The 20,828-nt window shown below is 39.8% G+C and overlaps 2 protein-coding genes across 7 annotated transcripts in view; one reads left to right on the top strand and one right to left on the bottom strand.

The window, feature by feature from the left end:
• The window catches only part of LOC123351175, a 46,935-nt gene extending 38,648 nt beyond the window's left edge, over positions 1–8,287 (top strand). For 2 of the 3 annotated variants that reach the window (XM_044990396.1, XM_044990397.1), the window contains 3 exons: positions 418–581; positions 4,516–4,761; positions 5,471–8,287. In XM_044990396.1, coding sequence (XP_044846331.1) covers positions 418–581; positions 4,516–4,761; positions 5,471–6,208 — 1,148 coding nt within the window. In that variant the 3' untranslated portion in view covers positions 6,209–8,287. The remainder of the gene's footprint in view (positions 1–417; positions 582–4,515; positions 4,762–5,470) is intronic. The other variant, XM_044990398.1, reaches the window with a different exon arrangement.
• Positions 8,288–13,542: 5,255 nt separating this feature from the next.
• CHFR (checkpoint with forkhead and ring finger domains) overlaps positions 13,543–20,828 on the bottom strand; it is a 35,981-nt gene continuing 28,695 nt past the window's right edge. For all 4 annotated transcript variants that reach the window (XM_044989416.1, XM_044989419.1, XM_044989420.1 and 1 more), the window contains exons 15-18: positions 20,709–20,796; positions 20,410–20,517; positions 18,755–18,827; positions 13,543–16,293 (exon numbers count right to left, since the gene is read on the bottom strand). In XM_044989416.1, coding sequence (XP_044845351.1) covers positions 16,251–16,293; positions 18,755–18,827; positions 20,410–20,517; positions 20,709–20,796 — 312 coding nt within the window. In that variant the 3' untranslated portion in view covers positions 13,543–16,250. The remainder of the gene's footprint in view (positions 16,294–18,754; positions 18,828–20,409; positions 20,518–20,708; positions 20,797–20,828) is intronic.

The following is a 20,828-nucleotide window of genomic DNA, read 5'->3' as shown; positions in this document are numbered from 1 at the left end:
CAAAGTTTAGGATTTGAGTTGGGGGAGGGCAGGTTATATAGGGTGGAGGCCAGAACTGCCTTCTTATCGCCTCATAATATCCTACTTGCCACCCCAAAATGTTTATATGCATATAAAAATGAGATGGGTTGAGCCAGCCTGCAAAGTTTTGATCCAGAGCTGAACTTTTCCCAAGGGTGGCTGGATTTACAACTTTGATTTGGTTTTAAGTCCTTCTGGTTTCCTAGCCAAATTTCAGCCTATTAGGACAAGGCAAGTGGTTGAATGATTGCATTTTTTTCAGATGTGTGTGGCAGCCAAGGGCTGATTTTTTTTAGGCTGGGTTAGAATGGGAAGAGGAAGGTGGGCTATTTGCCCAGCCTAAACAAAAGGAGATCGTCACTTAAAAAAATCTTTCTATGTCTTTTCTTCCCTTAGTCACTTCCTCTGGAGGCAGCACAGAACACTCTTCTCGGCATACTGACCCAGATATGCCCTCTTCTATGTCTGCCGTGACCACTGAAACGGGGAGCGATGAAGTATTTATTATTTCAGCCGGCCCTGGTGCCAGCGGGTTGAGTTTTACCACATACAGAATACAGGTAGACTGTCATAGACACATGTGGGAGTATCACAGGAAAAGATTTCTAGTAGTTGGAGGAAGGAACTGAGAGTCAAAACTCCCAGATTCCGTTCCTGGCTCAGTCCCTAACTTGCTGTGGGCAAGTCATATAACCATACAGTTCCTCAATCCGTCAGTAATATTATTTACCTACCTTGCAGCGCTGTTGGTGTTGTGGTTGATTTGTGTTACTGTAGCTCCTAGGTTGTGAAGCTTAATAAATGTTTGCCAATAAATTGGATGCTTTATGTGTCAGAGCTCTTTACAAATGTTTATTTTTTAATTTTATTTTTAAAATTTAAATACTGTAATGTGGCTTCCCTAGTTTTTTTGTTTTGTTTTGAAGGGGAGGAATTGGGGGGGTATTTTAGCTTACTCCCTTGAAGCTCTTACTGATGTTTCTTTAGAAACACATGTGGTTCAAAAATCCTTTTGCTTGCATTTCCCTTGAGCACCCAGGGTGGTGATTAACATATGTTTTCGTAATCGTTCTGGGGTCAATGCTTGCTATCTAAGTGTAGAAGCATGGAATAGTGCAGAAGCCTACCAGTCCTTCATGTAGCTCATGTGACTTTATCCCTGGGGTACAAAGTATTGGGTGTCTGCATCCCTGGCCTTGATTGGAGGCCAGTGAGGTCTGCTAGGATACAGTATCGATTAGGATTTTCCTAGAGTCTTAATAATGTACACGGACCTCTATAGAATTATGTCCAGTAATGAAAAATAGCCAGTGAAAACTTAAATGAATATGGGCCACTGCTATTTTTCTTAAACTAGCCTTCTATATGATGGGCAGTGATTTATTATCTAAGACCCATTAAAAATGTTTTAATGCTCTAATTCAGTGTTTCTTAACCTTTTTAATATCAGGGACCAGCTTCCTGCCTCCCTAAAAACTGTGTCAGGAAGACCTCAGGGACAAGCCCTGGTCCACAGAGCAGTAGTTGAGAAACACCCAGAGATGAAAGTAAGGCGGTACGGTCTGGTACGGCGTACTGGCAAGAGCCAGTACACAGCCGACCGTACCGGCAGGGGACAGCTTCCCCAGTCCAGCAATTTAAAAGGGCCCTGGGCTTCCGGCAGCGTCTGGAGCCCTGGCCCTTTAAATTGCCACCAGAGCCCCACTATCAGAGCCCTGGGGTAGCAGCAGCGGACTCCAGTGGCAATTTAAAGGGCCAGGGGATTTAAAGGCCCCCACCCCTTCTGGTCGAGCCCCCTCCTTGCTCAGGACCCCGGCCCTGCATACCAGGAAGTCCCTTAAGTTACTTTCACCCCTGGAAACACCACTCTAATCTACCACTCTGTAGCTGCATTAAATCTTGAAATATTTAAGGTGTAAAAGAGAAGAAATAGTTTGCATAGCAGAAGTCAAATTTTTTAAAACTTGTGCATAGCTTTAAAATTCTTACATTATCTAACATCTCCTTTCCACCTGCATCATCATCTGTGGCACGATTTCACAGAGGTGGATAGGAAGATAGAGTGGAAATTGGCAAGATTTGTGCTTTCTCGCCAAGTATGACTTTATTGGTCAGAGCTCTATCAGATGCTGATGAAATGAAACCTCAGTTTGTTGTGGATAGATGGAAAATCCATATTCTCTTTCCTCCCATTTAAAAAAAATGTTGAGCATCCACAAATCTCATAGAAATCATTGAGCTGTGAAAGCTCACCTTTCAAAATCAGGCTATTTTTTCCTCTCCTTTCCAACTCCCTCCCTCCCCCCACTGCTAGAAGATATATAAAATGTGAAAGTAATATTATTACGCTTGATCTTGGACAAAAAGCTTAGAAGGAGCGATCTGATATTACTGCTAAGTAGTGCTTCCCACAGCATGTTGTTAGCTAGGTAGCTAAAGAATCTGGATTAGGGCTTTATGGATCCATACTTGTTGCCTGATAATGGTGGAAGGCCTGGATAGGAAGAGGCTAAGAAATCCTTCTAAATGCTAGATTTTCAGCATGTTTGAGACCCACCCTCCCTGTTTTGGAAGAAAAATGTACGGACAAAATGGCTTGCAGCAGGCCCATATCTAAACAGCGGTACTTCAAACCAGCTGATTTGCACCCTTATTCTAGGAGTCAGAAGTGCAGCTACTCAGGTTTGCACACATGATTGAAATGCACCCGATGCACATTGTTGGGGGCACAAATTGCATCTGCAGAAAGGAGGCGGTTCTGAAAAATGTCCTCTCTAATCCTCATTTATATTGCTCTGAATAGAAGGACTCCTACTCTGTCTTCCCCTCTATAATATGGTTTGTATGTGCTAGCTTCTGTAGGACAGCCTGGGCAAATGGTGCATGTTGTTATCCACTGGAAGGCAGCTACTTTCTTGGCTCTTACTCTGACATTATCCTAATGTTTATGGAGGTGTGAAAGCTTGAGCCTTTATAGTAGACAAGGATTCCAGACTTACTCACCTCAACCGAAATGCTTGTCTAGACAAAGCGAATCATAAGAAGCTTTACACAAAGATTATCTAAATCCTTTTACTGAGAAATAGTAGTTGGCCAGCAGCAACCAAGCCTCCCACTGAGTGTGAGCCTGAGATTTGCTGGTGAGGAGGCAATGATAGGTTGGATTTAAACACACACCCCAGAAGCTAATCCACTGTTGGGAGTCAAGGGTACGTCCAGGCAATGTGCTGGGGGAGCAAACAAACTTCTCTGCAGTGTCTCAGTACATTTGTTAAGATGAAGGGAGGGTAGAGGAACTACTCTGCAGGCCCTGAGGGAGAGAACTGATAAAGAGTGGAGAAAATGAATCCTGTACATGTGTTCCAGGGGAAAATATAGGGCATGTAGACAACATCTATAGAAAATGGAAACCATGTGACTGCTTTATTTATATCACCACTTTTAGGCCTATGTCTATTGCCTTCACTCCACCATCCCCTCTCATGCATTGTACTCTCTATTGATCTTATTTAATTCTGCCTATAAACTGAGTAGATCTTACAATGTGGATCTGTCCCCCTCTATTGGCTAGACCAGTGTTTCTCAACCTTTTTGATACCAGGGACTGGCTTGCTGCCTTCCTAAAATGTGTCAGGGTGGGGATATCTCAGAGATCAGTGCCAAACACTGGGGAAGACTACAAAAGCCTTTGTCTAAAAAACTTAAGACTTTTAGCACAGGTCATTAAGGTTCATGGTTTTAGATCAAGAGACCTGTGAGAACCAAAGACTGATTGAGGGGAGCTGGTCAGGCCTTTAGGTTGACTAGTTGATATCCATCAGATCCTCAAAGGTTCTGGACTCACATTGCTTAATGAAAGAAATCCAACTCCATATTTTTTGTATACATCTTATTAAAACTCTTAATTATGATGTCAATAAAACACAGTGCCAAAGCTAAGCTGATATTACTCATATTAAAATGAAAATAAAGTAATGCAACTACCGAATCAAGCTTAAAAATCAACAAATTAGTCTCCACACTGGATTGGATTTAAATAATCAAATTAATTGTTATAGAAATAATTAGTCCTTAAATGTTATAAGAAGGATTCTGAGAAGGTGGCTGTTTGGTAAATATCGCCATGGAGAGATGTAAACAAGCCCTAATGCGTTTGCTTGAGAGGACTGTGGGAGTCTCTCTGGCATGTAAGGGTTTTCTAGCTGAGTGGGGGATATTTTGAAACTGGCTAATAAAGGTAAAACTTTTCTTGTGGGGGCAGAGTGAGGCAATGGTGAACCTGGTGGGTTTAATGCTTTCTGTTCTGGCATATGTTAGGCAGGTGCTGTACAAGCTGCCCCACTGACCTATCTTGTCCCAAGAAAAGATGTGTTTAAAGAACCAGGGTCACTTTCACAGATAGCTCAATGTTTCTAAGTGCCACTCGGGCCTTTGCATGTAAAGTACTTTTGAGACCTTTGGCTGAAGATGTTGAAAAATTTCTCTGTTTTTCAGGACAAAAACCTAAAGAGAAGTGTCACAAGTCCAGCTTCTGTGTCAGACTGGCTGACTTCTGATCATATGGCTCCAGGAGCAGGTACTGTGGATAAAGGGAACACACAGGCAGAGAACCATCATCCAAGGCAACGGACATGGAGTGCCCGCACATTTCATGACTTACTGACTCCGTTACCTCAGTTACAGAAAAAATGGTATAGCTGGACCACTAACAGCCCCTTCACTAAACTGGTAGACAGCAGCGTAAGTATCCACAAGAAGGGAAGGTGTGGGATTCAGGCATTGTGCTCCTAACAACATTAAAGACTACTTCCAAAGGGGCACTTTGTGCAATATAAAGACCCACCTACTTTTTGATGTGAACTCCTCTTCCCACTCTTCTGCCTTTCCCTTGTGCATGTGTTGAGCATATCAGCTGAAAAGGTCCAAGGCCCTGAATGTGTGCGTGCACACACACATGCGAGAGAGATGGAGACTGTTAGTTCACATTACCATAATATACGTCATCTGGAGCTTGATCCTGCAGCACTGAGAAGCTGCAACTCTCGGGGCTAAGCATCTGGATAAAAGATTATTTTCCCTTAAACTTACGAATTATTTCTTCAGAATGGATCATCTTGAGTCATTCTGCATAATTTTTGTGGTTATATCTTAGGTTTCTTTTAATTGACGTATTAGTATTGTACTGCAAAGAATCCATAGACCCATGATGACTAGCTGTCTCTCTGACTCTGCAGATGTCAAACCAAGAGTGCTTGTTATAAAGTTAACATGATGCTTCCGTATCTTCCCATGCACAAAGTACTGCTTTTTGAGAAGGGAAGGAAGCATGTAGCCTCTTGGTCATGATAAGTGCACTATGAAATTTCAATTTTAAATTCCCTAAGGTTAAAAGTTTTCTAGACTGCTGCTTTTCAAAGTATGTTTATTAACTTTATTATTATTTTGGTAGGGTCTTTCTACATCCACAAGAAACCAGAGTGTAACAACCAGAAAAGTAATTTCAGCCACTGAGATAGAGGGAATCTCAGATATTGTTTATTCTGACTCGTCCACCTGCACCGCATCATACCCACTAACCCAATCTGCGCAAAGGCAGGGGAAACTGAGCTCCTCCAGCTTGAAGAAATCCAGGTTTGGGAACCCTTACTTTGGGTTTTTAACCAGCTCCCCTGATTGCAAAGAGGTGAGGCCCTTGGATCCCTCGAGACACGTGGGGGTGACACCTCCACTTGATAACCAAAGCCATGGCCCCCCTGGCCTCAAAAGCAACTTAATCAACTGTTCAAAAACCAAGGAGCTCTCAATAGAAATGGACAAATCCAAACCAACTTTTGTTATTTCTGAAGAAGGGGATGACCAGCAGCCTCTGGTCCTCGCAGAGCACTTTAATCAGTGTAGAGATACTCTGTCTGAGCAAAATGTTGTATATGCTTCAGTGAAGGCTATGCCTGATAAACCACCAGTGGTCTTGACTGTTCAGGGAGACAGCTCAGCCAGGCCTCCCAATTTCACGTTGGATCTCCCCATTTGGGAAAAGTCTCCCAATTTATATAGCAATCACATGAAGACCGATAACTCTTCCAGGGGCCAGTGCAGCTTGCCTAGTGCAGATACCAATACAATCGAGTCACCATGGAATTTTGATTCCTTAACTGCTCATACACTCTGTCAAACATCGGTTCAATGAGGCTTCCAGAGCGACTAAAGGAATCTGTCTGTGAACAGATGCAATAAGGACCATAGCTGTTCACTTTTCTGCTGGAGAAGAAGCTGCTGTGCCTATGGAGGGTAGCAAGTGTGGACAGAGGCAACATTTTTTTCTTCCCATCAGCAGATTGGAGTTATGGGAAAAGGTAACCTAGCAAAGCACAAAACAAAGTCATCTTTTCTCATGATCAGTTGGGCCTAATAAGTGCACGACATGGTCTTGTTCTCAGTTCCATTCTCCCACATGGAATTTTAATTGTGGCTTATGGAAGAGAGTGATAAAGTGACTCCTCTAAAAAGGTGTCTAATACTGAGTAACTGTGTTCTGGTACACTACAGGAAAACAAATGATCTGAGTGATTACTTTATGGCACATGGTGTGGAATGGAGACCAGTCCTCAGGGTCACTGTGGTGTCACCTTGTTCTTTGCTACATGTTATGAACCAAATTCTGCTCTCAGGTACACTTGCATAATCCCTACTGATGTCAACTGAAGTTGCCTCCAGCTATCCAAGAGTAGAATTTGGACTTGCATGTTTATGTATACTTTATATATAAAGTAAAATGTTTTAAATAGTTGGTAACCTCTCCACTTTAGTACAAAGTCTTGTTCATATCAGTCTTTGCTGTTTCCTTAGCATTAAAGGGCACATGTAGACCTTAAGTCTAACAGTTTAGAGTGGTAAAAGCACAATATGAGAGCACACACAGTCTGATGCTATCAAAATAATTAATACTAATTTCCAATATTAACCCTGTTAAAATTTCTACACTCTTGGCTAGCACTGTGTAGGTCTGAAGAATTAAGGGAGCACCCCTCATGGCAATAGGAGGGTGTATACAAAAAACACTATTCACTAGCAATAAAGTCTTCAGCATCCTGATACTTGCAGCTGCTATTGTTTTAATACTGTAACAACCAGCTATTGCTGGTAATGCACACTGACTGCAGAATTACTTCCTTTAGCAGGCAAGCCTTAAAAAAACAACAAGCAAACTAAGTTGGGCAGAATTCATAGCCCTCTTTTGAAATGAACTCCTTAGTAGCTATGCCACCCTGATTACAAATCCAGCGCATGAAATGGAAGACTGAACCAAAGGGAAGTCTGGTAATTTGATTGCCTTTAATAATCCAATCCGTATTTTAATTGCCTCCCACTGTTATTTTCCTGTTTTAGCAAGAAATGTCTGCATACTTACCCCACAACTAAAAGCATTTCACTTTCCTAATTGAAAGGATTGTGTCACATGGAGCTATGTGACTACAGCTGGTTTAAGCTGTTCTAAAAATGGATAGAGGACTCCAAATATGTGATAGATGCCAAAGGTGGGAAAAATCTTCATGCAGTCTACCCTGTGTCCACAACACTAGGAGTCAAATGAGTGATCTTAATATTTCTATGCCCAGACATCTAAGCCTGCCTCTTGAAATATTTAACCCCAGTTTGGCCCTGATTTATTTAAGATCTCACCTGCTATTCCAGCTTCCATTTACCACCTATTAATGTCTGAGCTGTACAACACATGGTCTTAGTTTTGCCTAGCATGTTTTATGTGTAGAAATAGAAGCATTGCATCTGGTACTGGTTGAGGAGGAAGAGAGTATCCCATAGTAACTTATTTTTTTTAAACAGAACTACACAAGCAGGTTTCTGTTAATTCTTATTACTGCCAGCCTGCATTGAGCTGAATTTTAAAGTATAAAATTCTGGCTTCAGCTTTTTTAAATTAATGTTACAAGAACTAAAGGGAAGAGCTAATATACTTAGAGAAATCTGCAGTGCTCTATATATTTTAATGAACTCTTTCCCTATGTATTGAGTTTCACATGTAACACTTGCATTGTAATGCAGCATCATTATGCTTTGTTGTTTTTAGACTTCAACTTGCAAAATAAATATCAAAGTATTAAAAAAAATACTTTTGGAAAACACTCAAGTGACCAGTTACCTTCGATAATTGCTTGGGTGGGGAGAGGGAGAATGAAGGTTGTTTTTTTTCCAATGAGTGTTTGTTAATGTATGAATTTCTTTAGTTGAATAAACTGCCTTGGCACTATTGCTTGCTTTTTGTGTTGTAAGACTGAACTGAATGACTTGTGCTCCCCTGAGTAATTGGTAACCACTATACTGCCTCAGACAGAGGGAATATGGCTAGAAGTGGGAGCTGAACAAATTCAGACTGGAAATGAGGCATAATTTAGACAGCAAAGGCAATTAACCATTGGAACAGTTTATCAAGAGTCATGGTGGATTTTCCATCTCTGGCAATTTTTTAAGCAAGACTGGATGTTTTTACTAAAAATAATGATCTAGGAATTATTTTGGGGAAGTTCTATAGCCTATGTGATACAGGAGGTCAGACTAGATGATCACAATGGTCCCTTCTGGCCTTGGAATCTATGAACATCTATGCTAGTAACTTGTCTTCAACAGGACCAGAGCCTGTAGAGAAATCAAGAAATCTTATAATGAATAGTTCTTGCATAATGTGCTCATCACAGAAGCTTTTCCACAGCCCCCTTGAGTTAATGCCCTGAAGCAAAAGGATTTATATCCTTACATCTTGTTTATCCAGTTACATTACTTAAGATGAGGTTATTGCCCACATTCTCCACACTGACTTCCTGTCCTAGCTATCCTTGTAGCCAAAGAATAGACAGTCTGCCTTCTCCTAAGCCTTTCACCACAGCTAGCAAAGGAGGGAAAGTCTCACACTTGCATCTTGCTGTATAAAATATACCCCTCATGTTCATTGACAGCATGTGCTACCTCCATAATACCTACTACAATGGTACACAGCCACTAACCGCCTCGGAACAAACTCGGGTGGGACTCAGGGCAGGTCTCCAGCATGGATAGTAAACATACTAGACTTTCCCTTTCTTCAAACTTGTATCACAATCTTCAATATATATTTATTTTCAGACTAGCTGTAGCTGCTGCTGCAAACTTTAGAAGTGCCGGACACCCTATTACAGTGGGATATAGGAAAAAAAGCTAGAATGGAAACAGTTCCACAATATACAGATTCTTATATTAAACTTGGTTTCAAAAATATGGCTGCATCTTTGCTTTCCTACTAAAAACCAAGCCCGCTGTTATTGGACTGTAGGATTTTCCCCAGGCAACATTTCCACATGTTTCTGTTGAAAAACTGTTTGAACATCACAGGGGTAGCATTTAACTAGAAAAGTATGAAGGCTGCTGGTGTAGGAAAGTTGTATAGTGTTCTCTGCGGTACCCATGAACTAGGATTAGTAAGAGACAAAAGTCTTCATGGTACACAGACTGAAGAGTTTGTGTACAATATACATAACTTGGCCCTTCCTCTTACCAACTCTAAAAAAAAAATGAGTCTTCGACACCTCACTTAGACAGATGTTACTCCACTTTGTAAATGAGGAAACCGAGGCACAGCAAGGACAAGGAAATGGCAGAGGCGGGCTTTAACAAAGGTGCCTGCCCCAAAAACTGGCTTCCAGACCATTATGGTAGATGACCTCTGACATAGCTACAGCTAGCCTATTCCAAAAGCATATATGTCTGCTTTGCAAAGCTGCCTGTTCTATTCATATTCTTATGCCGCACCCATCAGCATTGTATCTGAAAGTGTATCAGACTAGACACAAAACACCACTCAACTGAGCAAACTAACAGCATACAGCGCAGCTAGGCAAGACAGAAAAAAGAGCAAATTAGTAATGCTTTTGTAAGAAATTCTTTTAAAAAGTGCATTAAAGTCCTATATTTTTAAAAAAAGGCCAGGGTTCAAAAACGCACTCAACTATCGTGAGTATTTAAACCTGTCCTGTGACCCATTTTACTTTTAAAACAAGCTCATCAGTTTGCAGTTGTAATTAATGTTCTTATTTATATAGAACACTTCTTAGGTACAGTAGGTTAAAAACCGCTAACAGGAAGAGGGAAGTAATTTAACAATTATGTGGAAAAAAGTATCAAGAGATTATGAATCTAAAACCTAGAAAAGCACAATAGAACCTCAGTTCCGAACACCTCAGGAATGAAGAATGTTCATAACTCTGAACAAAACATTATGGTTATGCTTTTAAAAGTTTACAACTGAACATTGACTTAATACAGCTTTAAAACTTTACTATGCAGAAGAAAAATGCTGCTTTTAACCATCTTAATTTAAATGAAACAAGCACCAAAAGTTTCCTTCCCTTGTCAATCCCCTTCCCCTTGTTTTTAGTAGTTTTCATTTAACGGAGTACTGTACTGCATTTCCTTTTTTGGGGGAGTCTCTGCTGCTGCCTGAATATGTGCTTCCGGTTCAAAATGAGGTGTGTGGGTGACTGGTCAGTTCATAACACTGATTTCATAACTTGGGGATTCTACGGTAGTGTGTAAAACTGATATGAAAGCCTTTCTATATTTCACCTTATATTTTATTAGAAATATCTTTGGGCTGTGTTATAGCTATAGTGTCCGTATCACAAACGCAATAAGACGGTAGTTCATAATGAGACTGAGGTATTCCTTCCACCTTTCCCCCTCACCCACAATGTTAGCTAATTGGTAGTAACAGGATTTCAAAAGAAGGCATGAGCCCAGTTTTGCTCATTGGTAGCAAGAGCAAGGTAGCAGCAGTTCTTTGAAGCAACCCTACCACCATATAGCAGAACAAGATTGCAGGGCACTAGTTTTCTTCAGAAGCAATCAACTACTCATAGGTAGCTAAAATGGCAAGGAGAAGTTTAAGGGAATTAAACACCTAGCAGGGTCAAATATGCAGTTACTGTTGTACTAAACTTGAAGATTTAGATTTGTGTTTTAAACAAGCATTTAATACTTATATCCACTACACTTAGTATGTAGAATTTTTAATACAGGGAGCTGGGTGGGCAGGAAGATGCAGTCTGTTAGCAGAAACCTACTTTCCTTTCAGTCATTTTATAAAATCCAGTCAATTAACTAATGTTAATTTTGTTGCTTATATTTGCTTTTTTCCCCCGAGGTAGAAAAACAGTTTGCAGCAAGATGGTTGTTTGGCTTGATCTCACTTATCAAAACATTTGAAATATTCTAATAATTCACACAGTTTGTTAAAAAGCTAGAATGAATTGTTTGGATAAAATGTAAACAATTAAAGGGGAAAGAAAGGTGACAAGACCCAAGCCAATGGAGTCACTTAACCCATCCAAGCAGTTGTAACATCAGCATTGAAAGGAATAACTGACTGGGAGATTAAAATTTAAAAAACATTCATGGTCTTTCTGGAAATGTACGATGTTAAATCTCATACGGCGCCCTTAGAAAATGAATTACAAAAAATGCTATAGCAACTAATGAGCTTAGGGATGAAATTACCTCATTGAAAGTCAGAACAGCCAACCATAAAAAAAAGCAAGATGATCTGAAATATAGATTTAGAAACAATCTTTGCATATTAGGCATTGCCAAAGGAAATAATTTAAGTTAGTTTTCTTCAGAAGCTGGTCCCTGACATTGTAATTGGGGTCTCTGTTCCCAAACTTGATACAGAAAGGTGGGAAAATAACTCAGGCAAAAAAGGCGGGAAAACTACCCAGGCACATTCTCTGAACTGCTCAAATGCAACGATACTGAAAGCAGGGGAATAAGCAAACAGTCCTTGTGCTGCAAATTTTTTTTTCCCCCAAGAGGATCGACAGCATGAAATAACACCTTTTTCCAGAAAAGTTTTGTCAGGAAGCATAAATAAAAGGTTTGATTGTGGTTTGGTGGTGATCCTCTTCTCACAGAGCGAACTCCCCCTATTCCCACTTCAAAAAGAAAAAAAATCCAAAAGGACTAGTTTAAGCCATCTAAACTAAAGCCTCCATTTAAAAGTTGAAAACTACTGCACTAACAATTACAGTGTGTGTTTTTACTAGTATAGCCATCTCACTATTTATTACTCAGAGCCAAAGACCAACCTCATTGACTTTAAGGGGAGCACAATCTCACCTTAGGTGTAAATTACTGAGGCCTAGATGGCTCAGAGAACTGTAATGGAAACTACCCACTCACTGACTGAAATCCAACCCACAGTAAGAATGACCAAGAGTAACAATGACTGTAAGTGCTTCGTGGACAGATGTGGACACTCTAAAACCTAAAATTAAATGATGCTTTTTTCTTTCACTCCACTTCATAAGGTACTCCTTCCACAATGGATAAGCAGGGTAAAGCACAGCTGCTTGCACGATGCTACAGCTGTTCCAGTGACAGAACTTCACTCTGGCAAGACCAGAAATTGACTGCTTCCTTTTAAATTGTGTTAAATACAAGACAGTCCATGCTAAAATAGAGTACACAGTACTTAAACCCACCAATGCTGGTAGAACATCCAAAGCAGTTACAGGTCTGAATGTCTACAAGTCTCTTGTTCTTACAACTTATGGAGCAGGATTATACTTTCACTGTATATTGCTTAAAGTTTGGGTTTTAATGTTTTTTCAATTTAGTTTGAAGAATGAATGACAGCTGGCTTAAAAAACAGCAGTAAGGATTAGCTACAATATTAAAGGATTTCAATTTCCATCTTAGTGTGAGAACTGTAATAATTCAGAAATGCTAAGATCCTAACTCATAAAAACTTGAAACTATAACAAGTTTGACTGGCTTTACTATTTTCATCAAATAGTCAAATGAAGTCTGGTATGAATAAAAGTTTTTCCAAGTTGGTAAGTATGCAACTTTCTACAGCAGACTTAACTTCTCCATCTGTAGTAGCCATTCAGAATCTTTTCATGTGTACATATAAACTAGACTATCTAGACTGGCTTTTAACGCTGCAATATTCATTTTCTGTAGCCCACTGTTAAATCTTATTCTAGTACTGTCAGCAGTTTTAGAATGACAGTGATCACAGTATCTAGATACTCTTGCACAAAGTTAGAAGAAAATCCAGTTCTACAAAAGGAAGTAAAACTCTTTGCTCCTGTCCCTTGTATAGAATTTTTCTTATTTAAAACAAGAGTTATGTCTGCGTGGTTACTTTCAAGTACAATGGAACTCAGTTGAAGTGCAGCTCATTTGTTATAAATCCTGCAGAGAGATTGGAGATCCTTTGCAAATTTATCTTGACAGGTATGTAAGGGAGGCTAAGCCAGATCTCTCACATGCCACATACAAGGACTCTCTCCAGGTAATATCTTCATCTCAGTTATCAAGAGTTTAAGTCTGGTATCTTGCTGTAAAAACTCAATAACTTTCAAATGATGAGCAATATGACTGAACGTTAGAAGGTGATGTGTGCAATATCATCTATGCACAGATTGTGGTGAGGAGAGATTGAACAGCACAGATGAAATGGAAACAGACAGCTTCAGTGGGTAATTTTTTTAATAACTTTTTAGTCCAGGTAATCACAAAAAGAATTGGAAGAACTCCATTCCACCTTCTTTATAAAAGAACCTTCTCACAGAAGGAGACTGTATCTTATTCACCACTACATTAAACCCTATCATAATCACCCTTGTTTTCACAACATCTATTCTACAAGGTTCCATGCTCAGCTCCCAAATGTCTCTTATAAAGAGGGTGGGGGTATGCTTTAGACAGGTTAAAAATATGGTGCACCTTTACAGTATTTAAACAATTACACCAAGTATAGTTTATACAGTTATCACATTATCTAAATATCACCTGGCAACCATACATTTTAAAAGGACTAATGTATAAGAGTATGTAATACCCATGACAGATGCTCTTAGTTACTTAAGAGCATATAAAGATCAGGATTCATTCACCTTTCCCATTTGCAAGTTAATCTCTCAGCTCTTCCAAGTACAATATAATCACAAAAAACTTCTCATTCCATTGCACTACTTCAACCCCCTATGCATAGAAAGGCATATTTATTCTCTATTGGGGAGGGGGGAAGAGAGGGGTACATAAAAGGTATATAAGGAACCTCTACTATACAGGTAGCTTGGATGTCAAGTACTTGAGATTGTTGCAGATTTGTAATATGTCACATACGTCCCAACAGCTTGTGCAGGTGCAAAAGAAGTTGTACATAGGGTTGTAGACGTTATTCTTAATCCACAAAAAATTCAGCACATTTGGGACTTGAACATTAGCATAGTGACAAGTCTATGCTAAAAGCCAATGTGGGGCATGGAAAGTAGTGAGTGAGAATGCAAAGCACATTTCTATATGTAATGTGCAAAGGCTCTCTTTCCACAAATACATGCAATTTGCTTACATGCACAGCCAGAGTTGAAATTGAGACCAAACAGCTGGGAATGGCTGTCCTGAGAAGATATAATAACCATTAAAAAAAATCAATCTTTCTAAACATAAAATATGAATACAGATGCAACAGAACGTTGTTAGTAATAGTAAAAGGTAGACAAAGTTTTGTTAACAAGTTTCAAGTATTATTCCAGATCTGATTTCAACCCTACTCACAGGAGGAAATGCCCAGAGATTAGGAAGAGAAGTCCACACCCAAGTGTACTTTTAACAGCATTATGGATATTACCAACAGACCCATCACTGCTGCATCTACTTTTAAAATTAAAATATGAACAGAAATCCATTATTTTTAATTAGCATTTATATTAACATGTGCAGTATTGTACTTTTTTAATTAATTGACTAACAGATATAATGTGCTACATCATCCTGTGCTGCACTATAACACATAGCACAGAGTGTATTTTTTTATGTTGAAGTATAAATCTTGCTTGCAAAATAAGGCATACCTAAAACATGATATATACAGAGGTAACTTTGTACTCTTTCTTCCCATTCTACTTTGCTCTCCTGGGTATGATACTTATGAAAAGCTGGTCCAAGTGCAGCATGTGAACATTAGTTGCCAGACGACTAGGAAATATTTATGACTACATCACATTTTTATGATGCTCAGGAAATGTTCTGAACATAATTAAGCAAAAAATAGATGAGTGAAAAATTAAGTCTACATAGTCAAAATGTTAGAGACACCAATGTCCTCCTTAAAATCTCCCCCACATCAAAAGAATTTCTCCATATTGCTAAAGTTCATCTGTGGTAGACCTTTCCGTAGGTAACATTTGTTCTTTCTTGTAAATCTGTTATATTCTGTTGAAGTGGCAGCTTTTCTACGCTTTTACCGATGTGCACACACTAGAGCACAGCTGCAAGATAAAAACTACATGCTTCGCTAACGTACATCACACCAAAAAATACATTTAAAAAATTGCACCAACTTGTCTTACTGTCTGCTCTATGTCAATAATGGTTTAGTTTAATATAAAATTGCTAAACAGTTATTAAAAGAAGAAGCTTGTTCATAAGCAATTACTATCCCAAATTTGAGTCTGATTTGTAAAGATTTGTGCAACTGTTTGAGTTATTTAATTCTAATGGCAAAAAAAATCAATATTACTAAACTAAAAAAAATGTTTTCTTTTATAGCGTTCCTGCACAGCACTGTTCTGATCTGGAGCTGTAAGCTGAAGCTGTTCTTTGTTTAATGAATAGGGAAAAAAATTAACAAAAAACCATTCTGATGAACATATACCAGATCACCTTCCTGTTTTATGAAGTGAACTTTAATAGATTTCCAACCCAACTGCAATTCTAATGACAAGATAGCAGTGGACAAGTCTGAACGTGTTGAGTTTCCTCCTTTGATATTAAGTTACCAGTACAGAGCATTTCCATTTTAAATCTAAAGGTTTCTCTTATTTTCAGACACATTTAGTGCAAATACACTCCTTACTGATTATTGTTAGGTCCTCCAATGTATGGCTGCTATTACGTGATTTAAGTATAGTGAAATAGTAACACTGTAATAATGAGGATGGAATGCAATGCTTGTCAGATTTTCTTTCAAAAGGTTCTCACTTACTCATATATAACTGTTAAACTCTACAAATTAAAAAGGTCACACCAGAGTACCTGATGAAAAAGTTATTGACTCCCTGCTGTGAGGGAATAATGAAAATCCCCTGAAAACATTTCCTATGTGATCAGTATTTCGGGCTTCCATCCTCTTTCTAAAGACTACAAATATTCAGACAGCTTCAATTTCAGAAAGTTCAGTTCTTGAAACGTGTTTGTTCACAAATGTGATTAAATTTCCTGAAATAAAAATAAAAACGTTTAAAATTGCTCTCAGAAGTACACCACCATGAAAGAGTCAAACGTGCTTTAGAATATTTTAAAGTCAAACAAAAGTTCAGAACAGCACATATACATGTTAATGCTATCAGAACCTGAAGACATTGAGGCCTGTTATTTTAGGCTGAATCCTATCCTCCATAAAGTTTTTCATAATAGATTTCTCAGTATTTCTACTACCAACAACTGTTAATTACATTATGAACTCTGAAAACCTGTTAACTGCATTCCTCTCTACCATCACATACTTTAAATCCAGGAGTCAATTAAGACAGGACACATTAGCAGAAGTAATCTTGCCCTGACAGACAGTGGTCATTTTCAGCAGTCAGCATTAGGAGTCTCACTGGGAACTGAAGTTGTTAGACAATCTTCAGGACATATTAACCTGCCTAATAAATAAATTTCAACATACACATTCTTTGATTTCTGAGATCCAAGATGAGTTTGGAATCTCTTTCTGGAAATAAAGGAGAGTGGAAAACTCCCACTTTGGGGAGGAAGGATGCCTCTTTCCAAGTGACTTGGGTTCCATGGAAGTGGCATACTGATGATCATCCTGGATTAGACAGGTAACACAGAATTCTAGAAATGTACTACTTTCTTAGTGTCAAGTTCTTGTCTGTTCTTGTGTTCTCTCTGATCGGTTCAGTGCCCCAACATGTATTTAAGGCACAAGTTGAGAGTTGAGCATGTAGATGTTTGCAGGAGATGGTGTAGAAGGCCTGAGGCTCTCAGCCCTCTTATTTAATAAGAATCTGGTCTTAAACCCACACCAGTTAGCAGACTAGCTCTGCCTCATGCAGAAGGTGATGTATGATGTAAAAGTGGTATCTCAGGACTGTTTCATGGGTTTCTGGAACTAGAAGCTTGTCCAAAGTTCTGTGTACAGCTAATGCTTGAAGAAAAAGTACTGAATTATCACTAAAACTTCCTTCAATTCCAAAAAACCCAACTTCAATCTGAATAGGAAAGTTTGGCAGTTGTTTTGACACTGAATCAGCTCCCAAGCGCATCAAAATGCCCCCTAGCAACAACAATGCAGCCCAGTGCTACAGATAACTCTCGCAGATGTACATCAAAGCACCTAAACTAAATCTATGAGAAAGAGAAAGAAAATTAGTTTGTGGGTTTATTCTGAAAAATCTTTACCCTTGGAAGACATTGGCGGATGAATATTTTTAATATCTTTCTAATGATCTGGCTGTATAAGCTGCACAGATGGATGATTTTCAGAGAAGTAGTCTGAATTAAAGGAAAATTATGATAACTGCATAGTCTTCTCAGAGAATTAGGTAGATAGAGCAGGAGCTTGGAGTGAATGCAACTCCTCTGAATATAGTGGAGCTAGACGGGTTTACGCTAGGTCTGAATCCAGCCCTTTGTGGGGGAAAAAAGATCTTTTTAATTCTATAGATAGAACTTCTAGTTAGTTCTCATGCATGATCACGTACCTTGAGAAGCCTGAGACTGTCCTCCACTAACTAACTGGAGTCTCTTTTTCTAACAAAAAGAAGATATAACCAAGAAATTCCCACCCAGCTGACTAGGATTTAAAGGAATCAAACCCTTCTTTTAAAATATATCACACATGCAGTCTTATGCAAATCACCCATTGGCAGGGGCGGCTCCAGGCACCAGCACACCAAGCGCGTGCCTGGGGCGGCAAGTCACAGGGGGCACTCTGCCGGTTGCCTTTGGTGGCGTGCCTGCGGAGGGTCCGCTGGTCCCGCGGCTTCGGCGGACCTCCCGCAGGCTACCGCCGAATCTGCGGGACCGGGGACCTCCCGCAGGCAAGCCGCCAAAAGCAGCCTGCCTGCCGTGCTTGGGGCGGCAAAATACCTAGAGCCGCCCCTGCCCACTGGCAGCTGCATAGGTCTGTCTTTCACACGTGGATTTGGAGTCTATACTCCCTAGAATTGATATACACTTGAAAAGCGAAGGATCTTCCTCCTTTCTTCAAGCTTAATTCTTTATTTTCACCAGGAGCCCAAGCTGAACAAATCCAGGGAAAGAAACTCTTGGAACCACACTGGCGACAAGGAATGGCAGGCCACATCAGACTCCTAAAGCTACAGGTTCTCAACCGGTTTCGAACAGGGAGATGTCAGATAACCACTTTCAACAAGAGTAAACTTGTCCTCAGATGCATCCCAGTATCCTTGGAATCCCATGGCACTTCAAAATAGGGACCAGAACAGGGTTTATGCAGTGCATCTGAGGAGAGCCCAGGCACAAAGAACTTAGAAAGTCTGATTCAGTGGGAAGTGATGACTAGGCTTGGGGAGTCAGGATCAAAAGTGTGCCAAACTTGGCTATTTCAGATCACAGGTGCTTGTGTGACCTGTTTCCTTATGCCTGATTTTTTGACAGTTTTAAGTTCAAGCTTAAAAACAAAAACAAAAAAAAACCACCAACTCACATAGCATGGTGTGCTTTAACCTGAGTCCGGCAATTGCGCCCCCAGTAACAATCAGGACGTGATGTGACAGTCACTATAAAATAAACCACCATAATATCACATTTATTGCATAAAGTAATGAATAAAGGTGTAGCAGATGACAAAAGTCAATGTAGCTGAAATACATTAGGATCCACTGCAGTAAATGGCTTTGCTTAGGTGTTGCTGGGGACAGAAAAGACCTCTTGCAAGAAACTGCTTTAAGTAATATCAGTTTCCTGTCATTTTTACAAAATACATATTGAAGCATAGAAAAACCCATCATGCACTGGGGGCAAACATGAACCAGCCCTCTGCATAATGGCTTGATCCTGCACCACTGAAGCCACTTGGAGTTTTGCCACTGACTTCAGTGGAAACAGGATCGGGCCTTAAATACATAAGACATCATGCACCAGTTACAGTTTAGATATACTTCAAAACAGAATTTGAGAAAAATATGTCGTGATTATTTTTGTTTCTGTAGTTTTGGCGCAGCTATAATGAATGTAAAGCTGAGTAGTCAAACATGCCTCCCTAAGCAGATAAAATGTTACTTATAAAAATTAAAACATACTAGGCTGGCCCGTCTGCCCCATGCTGTGTTGAAACTCGCAGCAGCATACTTAGCAGGTAATTGAGTGGAGAAGCTGTTGCTAACAACAAGGACTGTTTGGAAAAAAAAGAGTTGCAGTGCATAACTGAGTTAAAAGTAGATTAATGGAAGGGCTCATCTGCCCCCAACGGACTGTGGACACATTGGAATTGAAGGAGATACAATTGCCCTTACTATCTTCTAATGAAGCTCTATACTGCTCAGCAGTTTTAGAATGCACGTTGGGATGAATTCTTGTAACCAACTAACGACATGGAGCCAATATAGTCAGATATCATTCAGAAAATATCAGCACCTGATTTGCATTTAAATGTGCAAAGAATTTAAGATAGCTAAATTAAAGTCAACAGCTAGTTGTTCTTATATATTATGCTTTACTTCTGAAGGGTTTTAGTATGCACTTTTGTCCTCAAAAATATTTAAAATTTTAAAAAATAACAAGCCATATTGGAGGCAAAGAATCCCCTATGAAGGTTTTGGCACTAGCCGCTCTTTGAACTGGTAACACACAAGCTTTACAACAGCTCATGAGTAAGGCAACCAATGTAAGACCTCACTCTTGCAAAGGGAACCACCGACTGCCTGCAACAGGACTACACCTAGGTGTAAGGACCTGCATGGGAGGATCCATTTAACTGAAAGAGGTTTGACTCTGAGGCCTGGTCTACAATGGGGGGGAGGGGAAAATCGATCTAAAATACGCAACTTCAGCTACGAGAATAGCGTAGCTGAAGTCGACGTATCTTAGATTGACTTAGAATCACTTACTTCGCTTCCTCACGGCGCAGGATTGATGGCCGCCTCTCCCCCATCGACTCCACTTCCACCTCTCGCCATGGTGGAGTTCCGGAGACGACGGCAGAGCGATCGGGGATCGATTTATCCGTGTCTACACTAGATGCGATAAATCGATCCCTGATAGATCAATCACTACCAGCCAATCCGGCGGGTAGCGTAGACATACCCTGAGTTCCCAGGCCTGCACAGTCACGGACCAAATTAATTTTTCCCCATTCCTCACCTGGCAATTCAGCAGCAGGAATATTCTGCCTATACTGGTAGGCGAGCTCTCGGAAGCTGCGGAGGCCACAACAATAACAAAGCACTGTGTTCCCAGTAATTCTGTAATCTGGAGAACAAGCCAGTTTGTACACAGCATTAACTTAAGTCTCATTTAATCTAACGTCTCAAAAAAAATGCAGTGACCGCTCTGAGCATGTACACAGACAGCTTAGGAAAGCAGGATAGGTTTAGCACAATCCACTATTACTTATTGAAATGCATGCCACTCAAAATAAACATAAGAACGAAGAGACTTACCTGACAGCATAAAAACTTCCCTTTGAAGAGCTAAGAGACTTTCATTTAACATGTTTTTCCATGTAAAACCCCTGGATGCCAGGTAATCCTGAAACATGGAATTTAAAAATGTGTATTTAG

Source organism: Mauremys mutica, chromosome 16, assembly GCF_020497125.1.
Source record: "Mauremys mutica isolate MM-2020 ecotype Southern chromosome 16, ASM2049712v1, whole genome shotgun sequence".
Lineage (NCBI taxonomy): Eukaryota > Metazoa > Chordata > Testudines > Geoemydidae > Mauremys > Mauremys mutica.
The sequence above is the reverse complement of the archived record's forward strand: the minus strand, read 5'-3'. Positions and strand labels throughout refer to the sequence as shown.